Raw genomic sequence first — 18,114 nt, 5'->3', positions numbered from 1 at the left:
ATCATCATGGAGGAGTCAGGGGGGGTGATGTAGAGCTTCATGTTGGTGGGGCAGATCTACAGGTGCGTTGCGCTGAGTATCTGCATCATCATCATGGAGGAGCCAGGGTAGAGATGGAGTTGTGAATATGAGTGTTCGTAACTGACTGCCGGTTGAAGCGGGGATCTAAGGTGAGCGGGGATTTGACACATGTGGTGTGCTTGCTTCCTGTGTACACAAACATTGAGAATTAACGTCGGCATTTGAGTCGGAAAAATCGTCTTCCTTATATTTCGAATTTATTTTAACATACATACATATGTACAGAGAGGGATAGGTTAGTTAGTTATTTATCTAAAAACGGTAAAAAGAAATATCTAACGTTATTCATCATTAATATTATTCCACCGTATACATATCCTTTCATATTATTCTAATAAAGGGAGAATTATTTCTTATTTCCTCCGATTATTATTATTGATCTTTTAGTAAATAATGCTTCTAAAATCATGCTAATTTTTCTTACAGGAGACTACAAGTAGTTTCTATGTTTATTTTTAGTGTTAAAAAGCCTTCAGAGTAATGACTTTGTACAAATCCAGGGGGGGTACACCAACCCATAATTTCTGTAAGAGGGGGGGGGGGGTAATGGACTGACCCCCTGAAACCGAATATGATTTGCGAGTAAAAATATATCTAAAAAACTAAAATGAATCATTTGAATATGAAGGTCCATCTTTTTATTACGGAGACACATTAATTTGATTTCAAAAATAAACTTGACAAAAATTATATCATCCCACCTCCCAAAACAAAAATCATATTTCTAGTTCTAGAAGTATTTATATAAGGAACGGCGGGAGGGGGGTGGGACCAAATGACCCCCTGCTTGTTCTTTACAAATTGTTTACCTGGTGCCCCTGCACACAGTTCCTCTACAGGGGTAGATAGTTTCTTTTCACTGATCTTTTCATATTTCTGAGCTTTAGTTTTGGCCCTGCATCAACACACAATTATTCAGATTTTTTATTAACATTGATTTTCAGTGTTGTCATTGAAATCATCTTCTATTAATTCAAAATTCGGCTTAGTTAGTGGTTATAACAAGACATCTCAGTTTGTTTTTAAAACACACACAGACCACATTTTGTGAATCCCAGAATTTAGGAGAATATATTGATTATTGTTTAAGTATTTTTAACTATTATTAGATTAACGAATTAATGTTGTGGATTGAAAAATATTTCCATGTATTTTGTTCGGACACCTGGACATCTTAAATTCTCTCTATCCTTGTTTTTGTTGAATTTGAAACTTTAAGACTTAATTAGAAGATGTTTCACCTGGAGGATATCTGATACAAAAGTATTGTATTGCATTGAAGAAAAACAATTAATCAGTTTTCAAAATCAGACACAACTTATATTTTTACAAAGACTTGTCGTCATCTACGGTCGCTGTCGCATATATCAATACAATTAAGACGACTTTCGATTTCAGTTTTGATTTATATCAAGCTGATAAACAGTATGCAGACAAAAAATAGTTTAGTCTAGTTGATGGTTTTCCTGCCTGAGTCCCTGCCATGGTAGTGTACCCTGTAGGAAGTAAATTAGTATATATCCCAGAGCTTCCATATCATCTCTCCGAGACTGTTCTGAAAAACAACCCAATTTAGATATGCCATCGTTCACAGATTAGACAGATAGGATAAGAGGGACAATATGTCATCGTTCACAGATTATACAGATAGGATCAGAGGGACAGTCATCTGTTTTTTTTTTTGGCAAATTTTGTTCACAATAATATCTTTGCAATCTATTCATATACTTTGTTTGTTTGTTTGTTTGTTTGTATCCAATAAACGCCAAAACGGCTGAACCGATCGGGCCCAAATTCGTTGTAGCACCTCGCTTGACCCCAGGGGAGGTTTAGGAATAATCAAAATAAAAAAAATTGTTCTTGAAAGATTTTTATTCTGTAAAATTTTTTTAAGTTTTGAAAAGTTCAGAATTAAAATAGTCTATATATTTATGGAAGGTTTATGGATGATCGAATTTTCAAAAATTAAAATCTGCCAAAAAAAGTAATGCCTTTTTACAGTTAAATATTTAAAATATATAGACCAACAGAAAAGTATACTTTTTACAAGTAAAATATAGCAAATATGAAAAATCTTCACGTCAACCCACACATTTAGTTTACCATGATCCCTGTCTGACAATATAAAAAAGAATGATTTTAAGAGTTATCATAGACGAAAATAGCTTTAAAACAAACAACTTCCCTTGTCCGATCTGTATAATCTCATTTTCATTGTAAATGTTGTTTAGCCTATATATTCTAAACAACTATTTACAATTGCAAGTCGGGTAGATTTATGAGGCTAAAATATACTTGGAAACAAGCTTACATAGAAATAGAGCCGAGAACTTTTTATGGATATAATCATTAGGTAATACATTGTTTTCTGTTAAATGACTGCCAAATAAGCGTAAAAAATCGCTTTTAATTAACAAAACATTGCTTATCTGGCGCAAAAGTTGGATGATTGACAGATAAGCTATTTTTTGTTTGAGTTTTCGCGATGTTTTGTCGATAATTCGGCAGAAATCCTGCAAAATAAACGATTTTTTTTATTCGAACAGATTGCTTGAGATTTGAAAAAAAGTTCGCAATTTTGATTTTACAAACAAACTGCTAAAGTGGTAGGCGATTAGGCGTCAGAACACTTAGTTAAGGTTGTGGCTTAGCACTAATAAAAAGTTCTTGGCTCCAAGAGTTTTATGAAAACCCAAATATAAAACTCAATGTGAATTTTCAAGACATGTAGGGATGAAGAAATCTTTATCTAAATAACGAAACTGGAGGCTTTACAAAATATAGAATAATACTTTTATTTTTCTATATTTTGTTGATAAGGTATTTGTTAACTAGGTAACGAAAACTTTATGGTATATCTGAATATAGAAAACTAGAGGATTATCTAAATATAGAAAACTAGAGGATTATCTGATTACAGAAAATTAGAGGATTATCTTCTTTTCTTTATACTCCCTAACCTCCTCCTTACCTTTTACCTGATTTATTATCATTCTTATTTTTAAAATGTACAATGTACATTGTTTTTATCTTCAATTCTCATTCGTTTATAGTGGGCCAACCAATTAAAACAACCTACTCTGGTTAGGCGGGTCCAAACTACATAGTAAATTGTGATTTTTTATTTGTATTATCTCGTGCTTTGTAGTTGAATAAAAAATATGACTATGAATGAATCTAAATATAGAAAACTAGAGAATTATCTAAATATAGAAAACTAGAGGATTATCTAAATATGGAAAACTAGAGGATTATCTAATTATGGAAAACTAGAGGATTATCTATATATAGAAAACTAGAGGATTATCTAAATATGGAAAACTGGAGAATTATCTAAATATAGAAAACTAGAGAATTATCTAAATATAAAAAACTACAGGATTATCTATATATATAGAAAACTAGAGGATTATCTAAATATGGAAAACTGGAGAATTATCTAAATATAGAAAACTAGAGAATTATCTAAATATAGAAAACTAGAGGATTATCTATATATATAGAAAACTAGAGGATTATCTATATATAGAAAACTAGATGATTATCTAAATATAGAAAACTAGAGGATTATATAAATATAGAAAACTAAAGGATTGTATAAATACTAGAAATTCAGGGCGCTTCACGCCCATCTTCTATTTAAACTTTTAATTGTGGCTTTATCTGTGAGCATCTTCTCTTTGTACAGTATAAAACAAAAACAAAAAAAGTTTGCGGATTTCATAATATTTTTTCGCGCATTTTCAAAATTTTACAAAAATAAAAAACTTTTAAGCACAAATTTTTAAAATTTCAATCATTCGTAAACCTTCCGATTTTGACTATTATATAAGTCGACCCACTTAACCTAGAAAAATCAATCTAGGAACATATTCTCATGGTTCTTCTCAGATACCCAATCAAAATTTGAGACAAATCGGTCATGGAGTTTCTGAATTTGGATCGAAAATACAAACAAACATAAAAATAGAGATTACTACTTTATTATTTTGTACAAATAAATGCAACCAACCTATTCCTAGATGAGTATTTATACTTGTATATCGAGCAGTCCCCGTCAAGTTTTTGTTTTCTCTAAAAAATAATTTGTGTAATAGAAGTATAGTAATAAATGATAATATTCGATATATTTTACTTATAATTGAATCATAAATATCCTATCTTTAAACAAATTTATAAGTCTTTTTAGTTAAGAAAATAAACTTAAAGTTCATTAATTTGGAAAATAATAAACGTTTATTTTTTTAAAAAATTTTTATTCAAATTTTAAACTTTGAACGTACGTCAGTCATATTTATAACTCGAACATTTAGCCATATTTAACACTATTCATCTTGTAAAGTCAAGGATCATTATTTTATGCAACTTGTCCGGCTTTCATATTTTAAATATAACATTACAATAGGAGGAGAAGGATAATGATAGAAGAAGGGGGAAGGGGGGGGGGGTCGATTTTTACAATTCCACTTTTATTACTTCTTGTAGGATTGGTCTTAGATATTAGAATAATACAGTGTTATCCACAAAGGATGAGACTTTAGAGCCGATTGTGCGAAATTTATTCTGTCTATTTTCTTCGTCATTATCATGGTTTCAGCAACAATAAACTTCTTTCTTTCCTTTTTAAATCATTGAATAAGCCATTTAAAGACAAGAAGACTTAATTCAAACTTGGGGTCGTCATATTTTAAAACTTTCAAATCGTCTGATGCAGACTCATCCTTTATGGGTAGCCCTGTATATAGAGAAAACATGTTTTTCTTTGAGAAGTTAACTTTAAAACCTTTTTTAGTAAAATTAATTTTTTACTAATTTCTAGCAGGTTATTTTAAACCGATTACTATAGGCATCAAAAGAACCATATGTTGTTAAACTGTTAAAATCGCCAAGTTACGTCAATACAACCAACCAAAAATCAAAAACTGTTGTAATATTAACAATTTGTTTCGAAAACATCACAAAAAACTATATTTGGCTTCTTCAGACGTATTTCATATTTATTTTTAGCCCGCCTTAAAATAATTTAATTTGATTTACTGGAAAAATACTTGTTTAAATCCAATTCAAAACATTCTGATAAAATTAGAATCCAAGAAAAATTTGTATGAACATGTAACTGTGTAGTAGCTTTTTGACGAAAAAATGGTAGTATGAGCAGAAAAAAACACAATTTTATCAAAATATTATTTTATTTAGTTGACATGAGTTAATAACTCGTATATTTAGTATACAAGAAACATAACTTCAAAAGATTAACAGTGAATTGAAAAGGCCAGCTAATTCATATAAAAATATTAATATTTCTACCCAAACATTGATAATAACTATTTATAACATTAAATTATTTTGGTTCGCAGTTATATAATTTTTTTTTTGACAGAAATTTTCTCTTTATCGAGAAGGTTCAAGCCCTTTCAGATTTAATTTGGTCACTAGCTTTAGCTAGGAACAAAATAATATAATCTAAAAAGACGATAACCTTCGAGATATAGAGACAATTGAAGTCCAAAAACTTTATAGCACGTCGTACCAAAATAATAGTGATATAGGTAATTTTATGAAAAGTTTGTGTACTTGTCTTATTTTAGTGGCTATGTCTAGATCAATTAAGTTTTAAAACAAAGCAGAAGTCAAAATAAAGTTGATTATATATTAGTTTCATTTTAATTGAAAAACATATTTTGGAAATGTCATAAATTTTTTGAAAAATCCGGGAACCAATCAAAACTTAAAAGCAGACGTGCTATAATGTACAGCTAATTTAACTTTATAGCACGATGATTACTTTATAGCACGTTCATTATGAAATTTATGATGAAGTGAGTAAGAATGATAAATTACACAATAGTTTCATAAAATCTTAAAAGTATTAAGTCTTTGCCACACACTGTGATTTTTAATAATCCCTATGTCGATGTCGTAGACTTTTGCAATAGAAAATTTATGAGTTCTGTGGCCGAATTTAAAGAATTTGAGCGGCGGTTTTAATTTAAGCCGCGGTTTAAATATGGTTGGTTCCACTTAAAATTGTATCAAATGTTTCAAGATTTAAGCCGGCGCTTAATTTAAACTATTTAAACTGGATTTTGGCGAATTTAAACCGCGGCTCAAATTCTTTAAATTCCATCTCTGTTTGGTCAAATATATGATCTGATTTCAAAATATCAAAGGTTTACAATATCAGAGCCCGCGATTTAAAATTCGGTAAATACGACTCAGGTCTAAGCTATCATTAAGCCTTATTTACGGGCATGGCTCGAGTCTTGAGACAAGTTGCAAGTTTGCAACTAATAATCCACATAGTTGAGTTGATAAAAACCGGTTTAATATCGTATTTGAGAATTTTTGTGGATTTGATTAGAGTAAGACTCAACATTGCGACGAATTCTACACTAAAACCAACCAAGGTCGGTTTTATTTTCAGTGGGCCTAACTTCGTAAGTCAAGCCGAAGATCTTTCAGCTGTCAATCACGTGACACAAGATGTCGTCAGAGTTAGTCGTCTAAGATTGAGCCTTAAACCTGGGTTGAACGAATTACGACTCGAGCCGAAGCTTTTTAATCGAAGGCTCTGGGAGATAATAAAATTTGAGTTTGTGTCAAAGATTTAATTCATATTATTATGTACCTGTATGGAATATGCTGATGTGTTCGCTGGTCACGAAACTTTTTTGCAAGTCCAAAATCTATCACATACACAAGGTTTCCCTGCATAATTTTACCAAATATATTTATTTAAATTTATCTAAAATTTTGAATTCAATATGGCGATTAAGATTAAGAATTTCATTGCAGAAAGTAGAGGATTGAAACACTTATTGCCAAACCGTAATAAATATAACCTTTTTCATTCAAACTTAATCATAAATGTATTTTTGATCCTTCATTTTTAGCAAAAAGCATAAATATTTTTGTATTTAAAAGTGACCATCCTTGCAAAGATGGCAATGTTAAGTTATTCCAATGAAAACTTTATCTGCTCAAGTATGATTTGGCTATCTATGGTTTTGTTTCTTATAACAACGTTATCTTACACATTTTTGATCAGATTAAGGTTTCGAGGGTATCGTTGTAAATCGGGTATTGCCAACTTTGCCTGGAGGGTCACTTGAAATTACGCTTACAGTTTCTTTAAGTATAGATAAGGCTTTTCAAAGATAAAATTTTAAATTTCAATCCATGAAAATATTTCCCCCCCCCCATAAAAATATTTCCCCCGCTATCGGGAAGATTTACCTTTTTCCCCAGACCCATGAGAAAATTATCAGGCTTCATATCACGGTGGATAAAGTTCTTCCCATGGATAAACTCTATTCTGCTGATCTAGAAATATTTATACAAAGTGATAATTCATATTACATAGGCAGCCGTATAGTACATTTGAATTTCCGAGCCGGGTCAACCTTTCCGTCCCAGTTTGTACTGTATCGCCCGGACATTGTGTAAATAAAGCGCACACTCAATATAGGACTGGCCAGTGCAACAAGGTTGACGCGGTCAGACTTTAAATTAACTTTTACTAAAGGGTCAGAGGTGCGTGAGGGTGTCACAATACATTTGGTAATTCAGAGACGACTTGTAAAACACCCGAATATTTAATAAAAAATTCAGAGACGGCTGTTAATGAATGACAAAGATTGTGCCGAACAAGGTACTAATGCAAGGAAAGTTAATTGCGGTAGCGTCGCGTATACGCTGCGTACATATTGAAACTAGTTCTCTCTGGGCGGAATTTGTAAACAAGAATAAATGCATCAGTGTTCGTTTAGTATCCAAGGAGGTTAAAAACATTTAATTTTGATAATTTTGAAAATTCACATAATAGTTTCCTATGACCAGAATATTTCAAAAATTATTTTTGTGAAAATGGATTCCATCTCAGGCTTCGACATCCGTCTTGTGTTTACTTTTCCGCCCAAAGACAGTAACTTTCCTTGCATTAGTACCTTGGTATAGAAAATGTAAGATGTAAAAATAAATTTTGAAGTTTTTGAGTGCTCACGATTAAATGACAATTTAATCTCGATTTGAGATAGTTTTCATTGTTTATTGGGATGTTTTAGCAGCTTAAAAAGTAAAAACATTTTGACTTCAGTGGCGAATATTTGACTGAGATTTTCTTTTAATTATGAAAAGTTTACAAAAGACAATTTTTGTTCGTAAATAATTTGTCTTCGAAATATGTTAGGAATAAACCTAAATTCTATTTTGTAATAACAACATTTTTTTAACGTAATTAAAGTTTCTTCTTGTGTGGGTTACTCAGTCATCGATATAGATAGAAAGCTGGATAGTTAGATAGATAGATAGATAGATAGATAGATAGATAGATAGATAGATAGATAGATAGATAGATAGATAGATAGATAGATAGATAGATAGTGATAGATAGATAGATATATAGATAGATACATAGAAAGATGGATAGAAGAAATATAGATAGATATATAGATAGATAGATAGATAGATAAATAGATAGATGAATAAAAAGAAAAGTGTACCAGCTGATCTGCCAGGAGTAATACAGTTTTTAAACTCAGTTTCCTGAAATATAATTTAATAACTTTATTTTCAACAAAAAACTCAATAAGGGGATGTTCTGCAAAAGTTTTGATAAGCTGGGTAAAAAGAAATTAAAATATTCCATAAATAATATTTGTGGTTTAAAACATATTTCTAACAAATCAAAAATAAAATTTTGAATATTTTTAGTTGTTCTCTCTATACGTCTCAAAATGGTCTATATTTAAAAATAAGAAAAAAATTTCCACAGATTCTAATTTGACATTTCAAACTTTGACTATTAGAACCAACAGAATTCATAGGGTGAAAAATTTAAGGTCTACGACATCAGGTTGCAAAGATATAAAAATTAGATTGTGATACAAGTGTTACATAAGCCCCATACAAGTGCATTCATTTAAAATTTTATAACTTTTATTAAACTAGCTATTTTCAGGTAGACACTTTATCTCTGTCAAAATAAATTTCTTTTCTGGGACCGAGTACCTGTTACAGAAGTTAAATAAATCCTCTAAGCTGGGACCGAGTAGTTCCATAACCATAACATTGTACTCCCCCTCTGTACCGTAGTAGTACACAACAGGGATTCCTACTCCCCCTTGCATCACCTAAACAAATTGAACTTAAACTAGCTTGGGAACCCAGCGTTGGCCGGAAACAATTATTTTTTAATAAAAAGTTGACCTACTAGATTTGTAATTTTTAAACCACCACGCTATGAGTATTTCCATGGTTGTACAGGTCTGCCGCTTTAGAAACTGTATAGTTGGCGGTACAGTCCAAACTAGGACGGAAAAGGTTGGCCCAGCTCGGATATTTAAATGTACACGTAGGTTGTGCGTTACAGGGTTCCCAAATCAAAGTAGAGGCAAATTGGTTACGAGGTTCCTGAGTTATGATCAGCTATACAAATAAACAAACAACACCCAAACCAAGTTTATAATGCAAGAAAAGTTAACTGAAGTTGCGTTTACTCTGCGTACATATTGAAACCAGTTCTCTCTAGGCGGAATTTGTAAACAAGAATATATGCATCAGTGTTCGTTTAGTATCCGAGGAGGTTAAAAGCATTAAATTTGAATACTTTTGATAATTCACATAATTGTTTCCTATGACCAGAATATTTCATTGATTTTTTTATGTGAAAGATGGATCCCATGTCAGACTTCGACATTCATATTGTGTTTACATTACCGCCCACAGACAGTACATACATAGAGATATGAGGTGTGTACAGTGTACAGTATGGTAAATGATAATGCTGCCGGCCACTGGGCCGAATTAGACATGTGCAGTGCAATACAAGTCTGACCTATACTAAAGCACATGCAATATTGGTTTAATGTTTGTAATATTATAGCACCAAGCTAGATAACAAAACAATACAAATTATTGTTCAATGCATAACATATAAATTAAATAATTCAGAGTTTAGTTAGTGTATAAGCACACTCGCTTTTAAAAGATAAAATCAATAAATTTACTTTTCTCAAACTTCTGCGTATGCTCAAAACCAGAGGAGCTACTAGGTCACAAAATTGTACCAGTAATCTCTCATAAATTGTACCGTTTTTACTGTCTAGTTTGCATATATATAATATATATATATACAAAATTATCTTTGGGGTTTTTTTCTTCTTCTTTTTCTAGATTAAGAATTAAGATTTTCATATTTAAAACTTTTATATTTATGTTGTCAGCAAAGCTGAGGAAAGTCCTAATATCTTCAAAACTTTCTTTCTTTATTAGAATCTTAATTTATCTAACTAGGAAACGAGGACAATTCATTCATTAGTTAAAATAAGATCAGTCTACCCCCCCCCCCCCCCACCCCGCCTGGATGCCATTGAATAGATTACTGATCTTAAAGGTGAGAGTGACGTCATATTAGGTTTTATCTATCTATCTTTGGAGACGAGATTCTCCGAACATTGGAACGCGCGTCGACTATGTTATTTTTCAAACAAATGTTTAGCAGCTTAATCAAAAATGACGTAGAGAAAGATTTATCAGTTCTGCGTTCAAGAGCTTCTATATAGAATTCTAGACCATCATCCTGAGGTATATTTGTGTACAATCCTGTAACATCTACAGAGAATAGAATAGAGTTCGCTGGTAAATAATTTTTCTTGATTTCTTCAAACCATCTCAATTTCTCAAAAAATCTGGAGTATCCTGAAGATAAGATGGGTGTACAACCTTGCTTTAAGTCAATTCTCACAGATAGACAGGGACATTCTGAACTCAGAGTGTTCTATGTCACATTATCCAAGCTCAATATGAACAGGACGAACACCACTGCTTTCTCCAGGGAGCCAACTCTGCCAGTTCTTAGAGCCACATTTCGAACCCCCCCCCCTTTGAGCTCAACTACAACTTTGAAAGTTATTCATTAATTTTTTAAACCACCTCGACTTTAAAGTGTCTCAGTGCCATGGCCTTTGAAATTATACCTCGCCATTTTACTTTTTTTGTAGTCCTAGGCATTCACATTTTAAAATTGCAACATGCTTGTTTCTAGTTTTTATAAACATTAGGACGTGTGTAGGACAGATGGCTTATCTCTCAAATACACCGTGTAAAGTAACAAAGTCGTCTTCCACCATGTTATTGGACGATTTTCAAAATTCATGTTTACAGAAAATTTTTTCTTTTTCTGTAATTATTATCGTTATTATAATAGTAATTATTATTATGCATTGCTATCACTATAGATTAACTAACCTTGTAGAATTTGCATTCAATATGAAGTTGAGGATGCTTTGTTTGTGTATGTTCTAATTTTACTGCAACTTCTTCCGCTGTATTCACTTCAGTAGCTGAATAATATATTATTTATACTTATACCATAATCTAGGAATATGACTTATCTAGGAATAGAAACTATCTTGGAATAGAACCTATCTAGGAATATAAACTATTTAGGAATAGAAACTTTCTAGGAATAGAAACTATCTAGGAATAGAAACTATCTAGGAACAGAAACTATCTAGGAATAGAAACTATCTAGGAATAGAAACTATCTAGGAATAGAAACTATAATTACCCAAGTATATATCACCAAAAGAACCTCCTCCTCCAATTTTACGCCCCAGCTTGTATTTACCGGCAATTCTAATGTCCATCTCTCCTAAAAAATATTTTTTTTTTCTTAAAGGGAGTGTTCGCGAAAAATGAAAGGGGGTATAGGCTTAATGCGATAAAAAAGCGCTTTTGATCGCTACTAATTTTACTTCTATCTGTTGCGTCCATAAGAAGAAAATTGTTAAAAACGACTCACACCGAAGAACGTAGTGTTTATTCAAATTTGGAAAGATGCAACATTCAACTCGGATCGTAAAAAATCTATTTAATTCCCAACAAATCATTCAGATATTACAAACAATAGTCATCGATTATTTTTCGACGCATTCGTAAATAGTTGATATTTCATAATATTTTGTATTTTTCATGATCTGAGAGTTACATTTTTTCCTGTTTCGAGGATTTTTGATAATGAAGACGACATTTTCATATTTTCCAGGAATGTTCGAAAATCCAGCGCCAGCGAAAATTAATCTAAAAAAACAAAATCAAAAATATTATGAAATATTAACTATGTATGAATGCGTCGAAAAATAACCGATGACTATTGTTTGTAATATCTGAATGATTTGTTGGGAATTAAATTGATTTGTTTACGATCCGAGTTGAATGTTGCATCTTTCCGAATTTGTATGGGCGCTGCGTTCTTCGGTGTGAGTCGTTTTTAACAATTTTCTCCTTATAGACGCAACAGATAGAAGTAAGATTAGTAGCAATCAAAAGCGCTTTTTTATCGCATTAAGCCTATACCCCCTTTCATTTTTCGCGAACACTCCCTTTAACAAGCATATTTTTTGTATTTATAAAAGACAAAAAGGCCAAAAATATAGGTTTGGAAAAATCATTTTATATGAAGTGTATTTATAAAAAGTAAATTATAGCAACATGTCATCATTACAAGTGTAATTACATAAAGCGTAATTATATGGTATGTAATGTTACAGAGCATTCCAGAATTGCAATTAAACTTCAGTTTGCTTTAAATCCCAACAGTAAGAAAAAAGGAATATTATGAATTTATAATTTCTTTGAAAAGAGTTTGAGTTATAATAAATGCAAGATTTAAATTAGAATGAAATGAACTAAAATCTTGTATCGTGGAGTCAAGATCAATCATTGATCTCGATCTTTGGTTATTCTACTCAACTACTGTGGTAGGCGATGATCAGTATAATGAAGACGACTTTTGATTTCAATTTTGATTTATATAAAGCTTCTGAACATCATTAATACACACAAACATTGAAACAAAGAGTAGCTGTCAATAAGTTTCTCCATATTTACTTGTATAACGTGCAAGCCAAAGCCAAAATGTCTAGCTATGTTAGAAAATTGTTCAACTCGTAATACCATCAATCAATAAAGTTTGTAACTGTTTGAGCGCACTTAGCACTTCGTTTTACACTTAGCACTATACACATTTCCCCTTCAATGTCAGTTTCTTTTGGATATTTTTGTTGTTTGGGTGAATTTTCTCAGAGTTTAAAATTACATGTAGAGTCATCAAATTCTGCTTCAATCAGAAACAAGATATTTAATATATTTATAAGTGAGTCCACGTGGAAATCAGCTGAAAAGAGGAGGGCAAAATGGCGGCCAAATATCAGATGTAAATCCCAAGAATCAGTTGAATTCTTTCTTTGATGGTTATTAAAGATTTGACTTTGATTTTTTGTAGTCATAGACAAGAACAATGTACTACATTGTACATTTTAGAACTTTAAAGCATCATTATTAGCTTTAGGTTTTAAATAATTGGTTTTTGATAATTGGTATTTAGGTTTTTGCTTGAGAGCTTGCAAGCTTTGGATTGCTGTGAGCGTGTGAGCGTGTATTTTATAGATTAATAGAAATAATGTGTAATATTAAACAAAGTTTTTAATCCTGGTTTTCTCTATTTCACATCTCATCCTGATAGGCTTGCAAACATAGGGATTATCTTTGTTATGAAATGTTTAAAGTTTGATTATTTTTTGGCAAACTTGCAAATTTATAAAAATGTTTTGCCTAGGGAGTAATCTAGCATATTTACTTAACATTTTCTTAACATTTCTCCTCGCGGATAGGGTTTAGGAAAACAAGTTAAAATTTGATTTATAAACTCATTAATTAAAATCTATAATCTATATAATAAAACAAGACATTCGTATATATATATGTTGCAAATAGCCGGCGAAACGGCTGGACCGATTGGGCTGAATTATTTTGTGGACACTCATAGGTGGCCGGCCGGGGGGTGATATAGGCTAAAAAAATCGATTTTTTTTGTTTAAAATTTTTAATTTATTTTAATTCTTTTTTTCCACGGGCAACGCCGGGCCCTTCAGCTAGTTTAACAACAAAAACAGGAAAAGCCAAACAATTTTCAAGTTTTTCCTGTACTACATGATGCATAAAATATGTTAGGACCTTAATTTTCACTGCTTTAAGATCCCTTTTTCCCCGTCCCTCTTAATGCCCTTTTTTACAGGAAGAATTCTTCTCTATATGCTAAACAAAATAAACAGCTTTTAGTATTACAAGGTCACCCGCTGTCAGGTGAGAGGAGAGGGGGGGGGTCTTAAGATAAAGGCAAATTAGAACAATAGAAAGTTTAACATTTAAAAACATTTTTATCCTGAAACAAAAATTTAAATGTATTTGTTTGGGGAATGTGACTCGAATAAAACAGATGCAAATTTGCAAAAATCCAAATACATACAGTGGTAGGCGATTATATCAATACAAAGAAGCCGATTTTCGAATTAAATATTTCATTTAAACTTAGATGTTAAACAACATGGATACACAGAAACATAAAAGTCAAAAGAAATTATCGATTAAAAAAGCTTTTTTTCACTACTTGCAAACTTGTAATTCGAAGAAACCTTGTTAACAATCAAAACTTAAATAAAAAGTCGTCTTCATTGTGGTGATGTAAACGCTTACCACCGTATGTTGCAAAATCCAATTGTTAAACCATTTATATACGAAAACAAAAATTGTGCGAAATATAATAAATTTACGTTTTTAAAAAAAATCTTTCACCCTGTAAATGTAAATATTCAAAAATAATTGCAAAATTTTTGCAATCTTCTTTCTTTTGTCATGGGCGTTCCTAACAGCTATAAAATGATCAAATTTAATAACTAAAAGGGGGTCTACATATAGATCCTGGTTTAGTTGAAACAAGACGTTCAGGCAGCATGCCTAAGGCCTCAAGCATATTAAAACCAAGCTTTAAGCCGGGGGTTGCTTTAGTTTAGTATATGTCTGATTAAAGAACAGAAATGTAGTATCTGTCTAATAAAAGAAGAGAAATGTAGTATACGTCTGATAAAATAAGAGAAATGTAGCATTTGTCGGATAAAAAAGAGAAATATTGTATATGAATGACAAAAGAAGAGAAATGTAGTATATTTCTGATAAAAGAAGAGAAATGTAGTATATGTCTGACAAAAGAAGAGAAACGTTGTATATGTCTGATAAAAGAAGAGAAATGTAGTATATGAATGACAAAAGAAGAGAAATATAGTACATGTCTGTTAAAAGAAGAGAAATGTAGTATATATCTCATAAAAGAAGAGAAATGTAGTATATGTCTGATAAAAGAAGAGAAATGTAGTATATGTCTGTTGAAAAGAAAGAAATGTAGTATCTGTCTGATAAAAGAAGAGAAATGTAGTATATATGTCTGGTTAGAGAAGAGAAATGTAGCATATGTCTGATAAAAGGAAAGAAATATAGTATCTGTCTGACAAAAGAACAGAAGTGTAGTATATGTCTGTTAAAAGGAAAGAAATGTAGTATCTTTCTGATAGAAGAAGAGAAATGTTGCATATGTCTGTTAAAAGAAGAGAAATGTAGTACATGTCTGATAAAAGAAGAGAAATGTAGTATATGTCTGTTAAAAGGAAAGAAATGTAGTATCTGTCTGATAGAAGAAGAGAAATGTAGTATATGTCTGATAAAAGAAGAGAAATGTTGTATATGTCTGGTTAAAGAAGAGAAATGCAGTATATGTCTGGGGTTAAAGAAGAGAAATGTAGTATATGTCTGTTAAAAGAAGAGAAATGTAGTATATGTCTGATAAAAGGAAAGAAATGTAGTATATGTCTGATAAAAGAAGAGACATGTATTGTATGTCTGTTAAAAGAAGAGAAATTTAGTACATGTCTGATAAAAGAAGAGAAATGTAGTATATGTCTGATAAAAGGAAAGAAATGTAGTATATGTCAGATAAAAGAAGAGAAATGTAGTATATGTCTGATAAAATAAGAGAAATGTAGTATATGTCTGATAAAAGAAGAGAAATGTATTATCTTGATATTTATCTTTGAATGTTTGAAGGGCAAGGGTAGAATTCATGATGCATGACAAAGCAGGAATTTAAAGGTCTGGGGAAACTTTGCTTTCATGTTCTAGACAATTGATAAAGTATATACAGGGTTACCCACAAAGGATGAGACTTCAGAGACGATTGTACGGAATTTATACTGTCTGTTTCCTTATGACGATAAAACCTCGTCTTATTTTTTGCCTTTCAGGCGCTTCGCGTCCTCGTTCTATTGTCAATTTTATCTTTAACTGTAGCTTCAAATTTTTTCCTCAATATCCAATATTTGTGTCGATTTTTTTGTCTTATTAAGTGAATTTTTGAAACTAACAACTGTCAACATTTTTTTCAGGCGCTAAACTTTGCATTGTTATGGATATAAGCATTTCTTGGACTCATGTGGGTTCCCACACAAAAATTAGACCCGATTGGTTCAGCCGTTTTGACGTTTATTGGACACATACAAACATCCTAACTTATATATAGATTAAAATTTTCCTAAACATCGAATTCTATTTGAAATATTTCAGATCACTTAAGGTTAATTTGTCCATAGGTTAAAACTTAAAATTTTAAATTGGCATTTTAAGCTATTTCAACTGTTTTCCTGGCGCTTTTACAAGTTTCAAATTCAGGATTTTACCCAGGAATGTATTCATTTATATTCTTTTCCAGGGGTGTATTTCTCCCCCTTTCAAAACAAAGAAAAAACTCTGATATATTATGTCATATATTTTCATGCAATTTTTCAAGTATGCTTGTAAGAAAAGTAAAACCTACAGAGAAAAAATTTTGAATCCGAACGTGTCTTATTGAATCCTATTACTTTACTGCAAGTGTGATTGGTTGGTTTATTAATTTTTTTTTTATTAAAGTATGAATTTGTTAAATTATAAAAAGTTAAAACCTTTGAGTTATTGATTTTCTGTAAAACAAGTTAATTGATGAATTTATTATTTACCTGTTTGTATTTGTACTTGACTGATTTATTGATTATATGTTTGTTAAAGTAACTGATTAAATCGATTAGTTAACTGTTTGAGGTTACTGATCAATTGATCTGTTTGGATAGGTAAATAATTGTACTTGGATAGGTATTTGATAATTGACTGGTTGATTTGTTTATTAGCTGTTTGAATAGGAAACTGGTTGATTGATTCACTATCCTTGTCAAAAAGCAACTAATTTATTTATTGTTTAGATGATCAAAGAAGTAATTGATCATGCTGGAATAGTTACCTATATTAGTAGTTGTATCTGCTAGAGTATCCATAGTAAGAGCACTATTCTCAGCTCCTGTAGGTGCAGGAGAATCTCCAGGAGAATCCTGCAGAATCAAACTCATATCTAGTCATTACAAAAGGGCGTATTTCAGGAGCGGTTCTTAGCCCTTTCTTTTTCATAATCAGTTTACATTTACTAATTGATCCAACCGTTATGTCTGTAAAAATATGGATCACTGACTAATGCCATTTAAATAATAAAGGATTTTCCATAGTCATAGAAAGGCCGATTTACAAATTGCTAATCATAAAGCACAACATTTATGATTTACCTTAAAACAATAATCCGATAAAAAATCTGAGTTTAGATAGATATATTTATATCTATGCACCATGTCAGTATACATAACAGTTACCAAGGCATTATAATACTCCAAATTTATGCAGGGAGCAGTAAATACAAGATTTTAAGCATATGCATTGCAGGGATAATATTGTAATAAATACTTGAAATTCCTGAGGCTTCTAAATGCCAAGGTCTTCCGGCATACTTTCAGTTTAATGAAACGTGGGGAAAGGCCCCATTCCTCCCTTCCTCTTGATGTGAATCATATCTTTGTAGGAATTCGAGTCTAGGGAATGTAAAAGGCAATATTTCAGGCATAAAATAACTTTAGAACCTTAGGTAGCTTAGGTACGTTGTTCAAGTAGTCAGGTAGTTCAGATAATTAAGGTAATTGAGGAAATTGAGATAGTTGAGGTAGTTCAAGTAGTTCAGGAAGATCAGGTATTGAATCAGGTAGTTCAGATTGTTCAAGTGCTTTCATTTAGGTACGTAATTAAAGTAGTTCAGGTAGTTTTAATAATTCAAGTAGTTCAAGTAGTTTA

The 18,114-nt window shown here is 31.3% G+C and overlaps 1 protein-coding gene across 1 annotated transcript; it reads right to left on the bottom strand.

Moving 5' to 3' along the window:
- Positions 1-91: 91 nt before the first annotated feature.
- Positions 92-17,330, bottom strand: LOC111713218 (casein kinase I; the record flags this gene model as incomplete). Its single annotated transcript, XM_023488042.1, is given in 11 exon segments — positions 92-207; positions 783-976; positions 1,552-1,636; positions 4,094-4,155; positions 6,710-6,789; positions 7,318-7,404; positions 8,583-8,625; positions 9,091-9,212; positions 11,329-11,423; positions 11,651-11,734; positions 17,243-17,330. Coding segments are annotated over 11 exon segments (1,056 nt in total), but the record flags the coding sequence as incomplete, so codon positions are not given.
- Between the last annotated feature and the right edge of the window lie 784 nt (positions 17,331-18,114).

This window comes from Eurytemora carolleeae, unplaced genomic scaffold (genome assembly GCF_000591075.1).
Source record: "Eurytemora carolleeae unplaced genomic scaffold, Eaff_2.0 scaffold1388, whole genome shotgun sequence".
Lineage (NCBI taxonomy): Eukaryota > Metazoa > Arthropoda > Copepoda > Calanoida > Temoridae > Eurytemora > Eurytemora carolleeae.
Note: the sequence above shows the minus strand (reverse complement) of the source record. Positions and strands in the feature narration are given on the sequence as shown.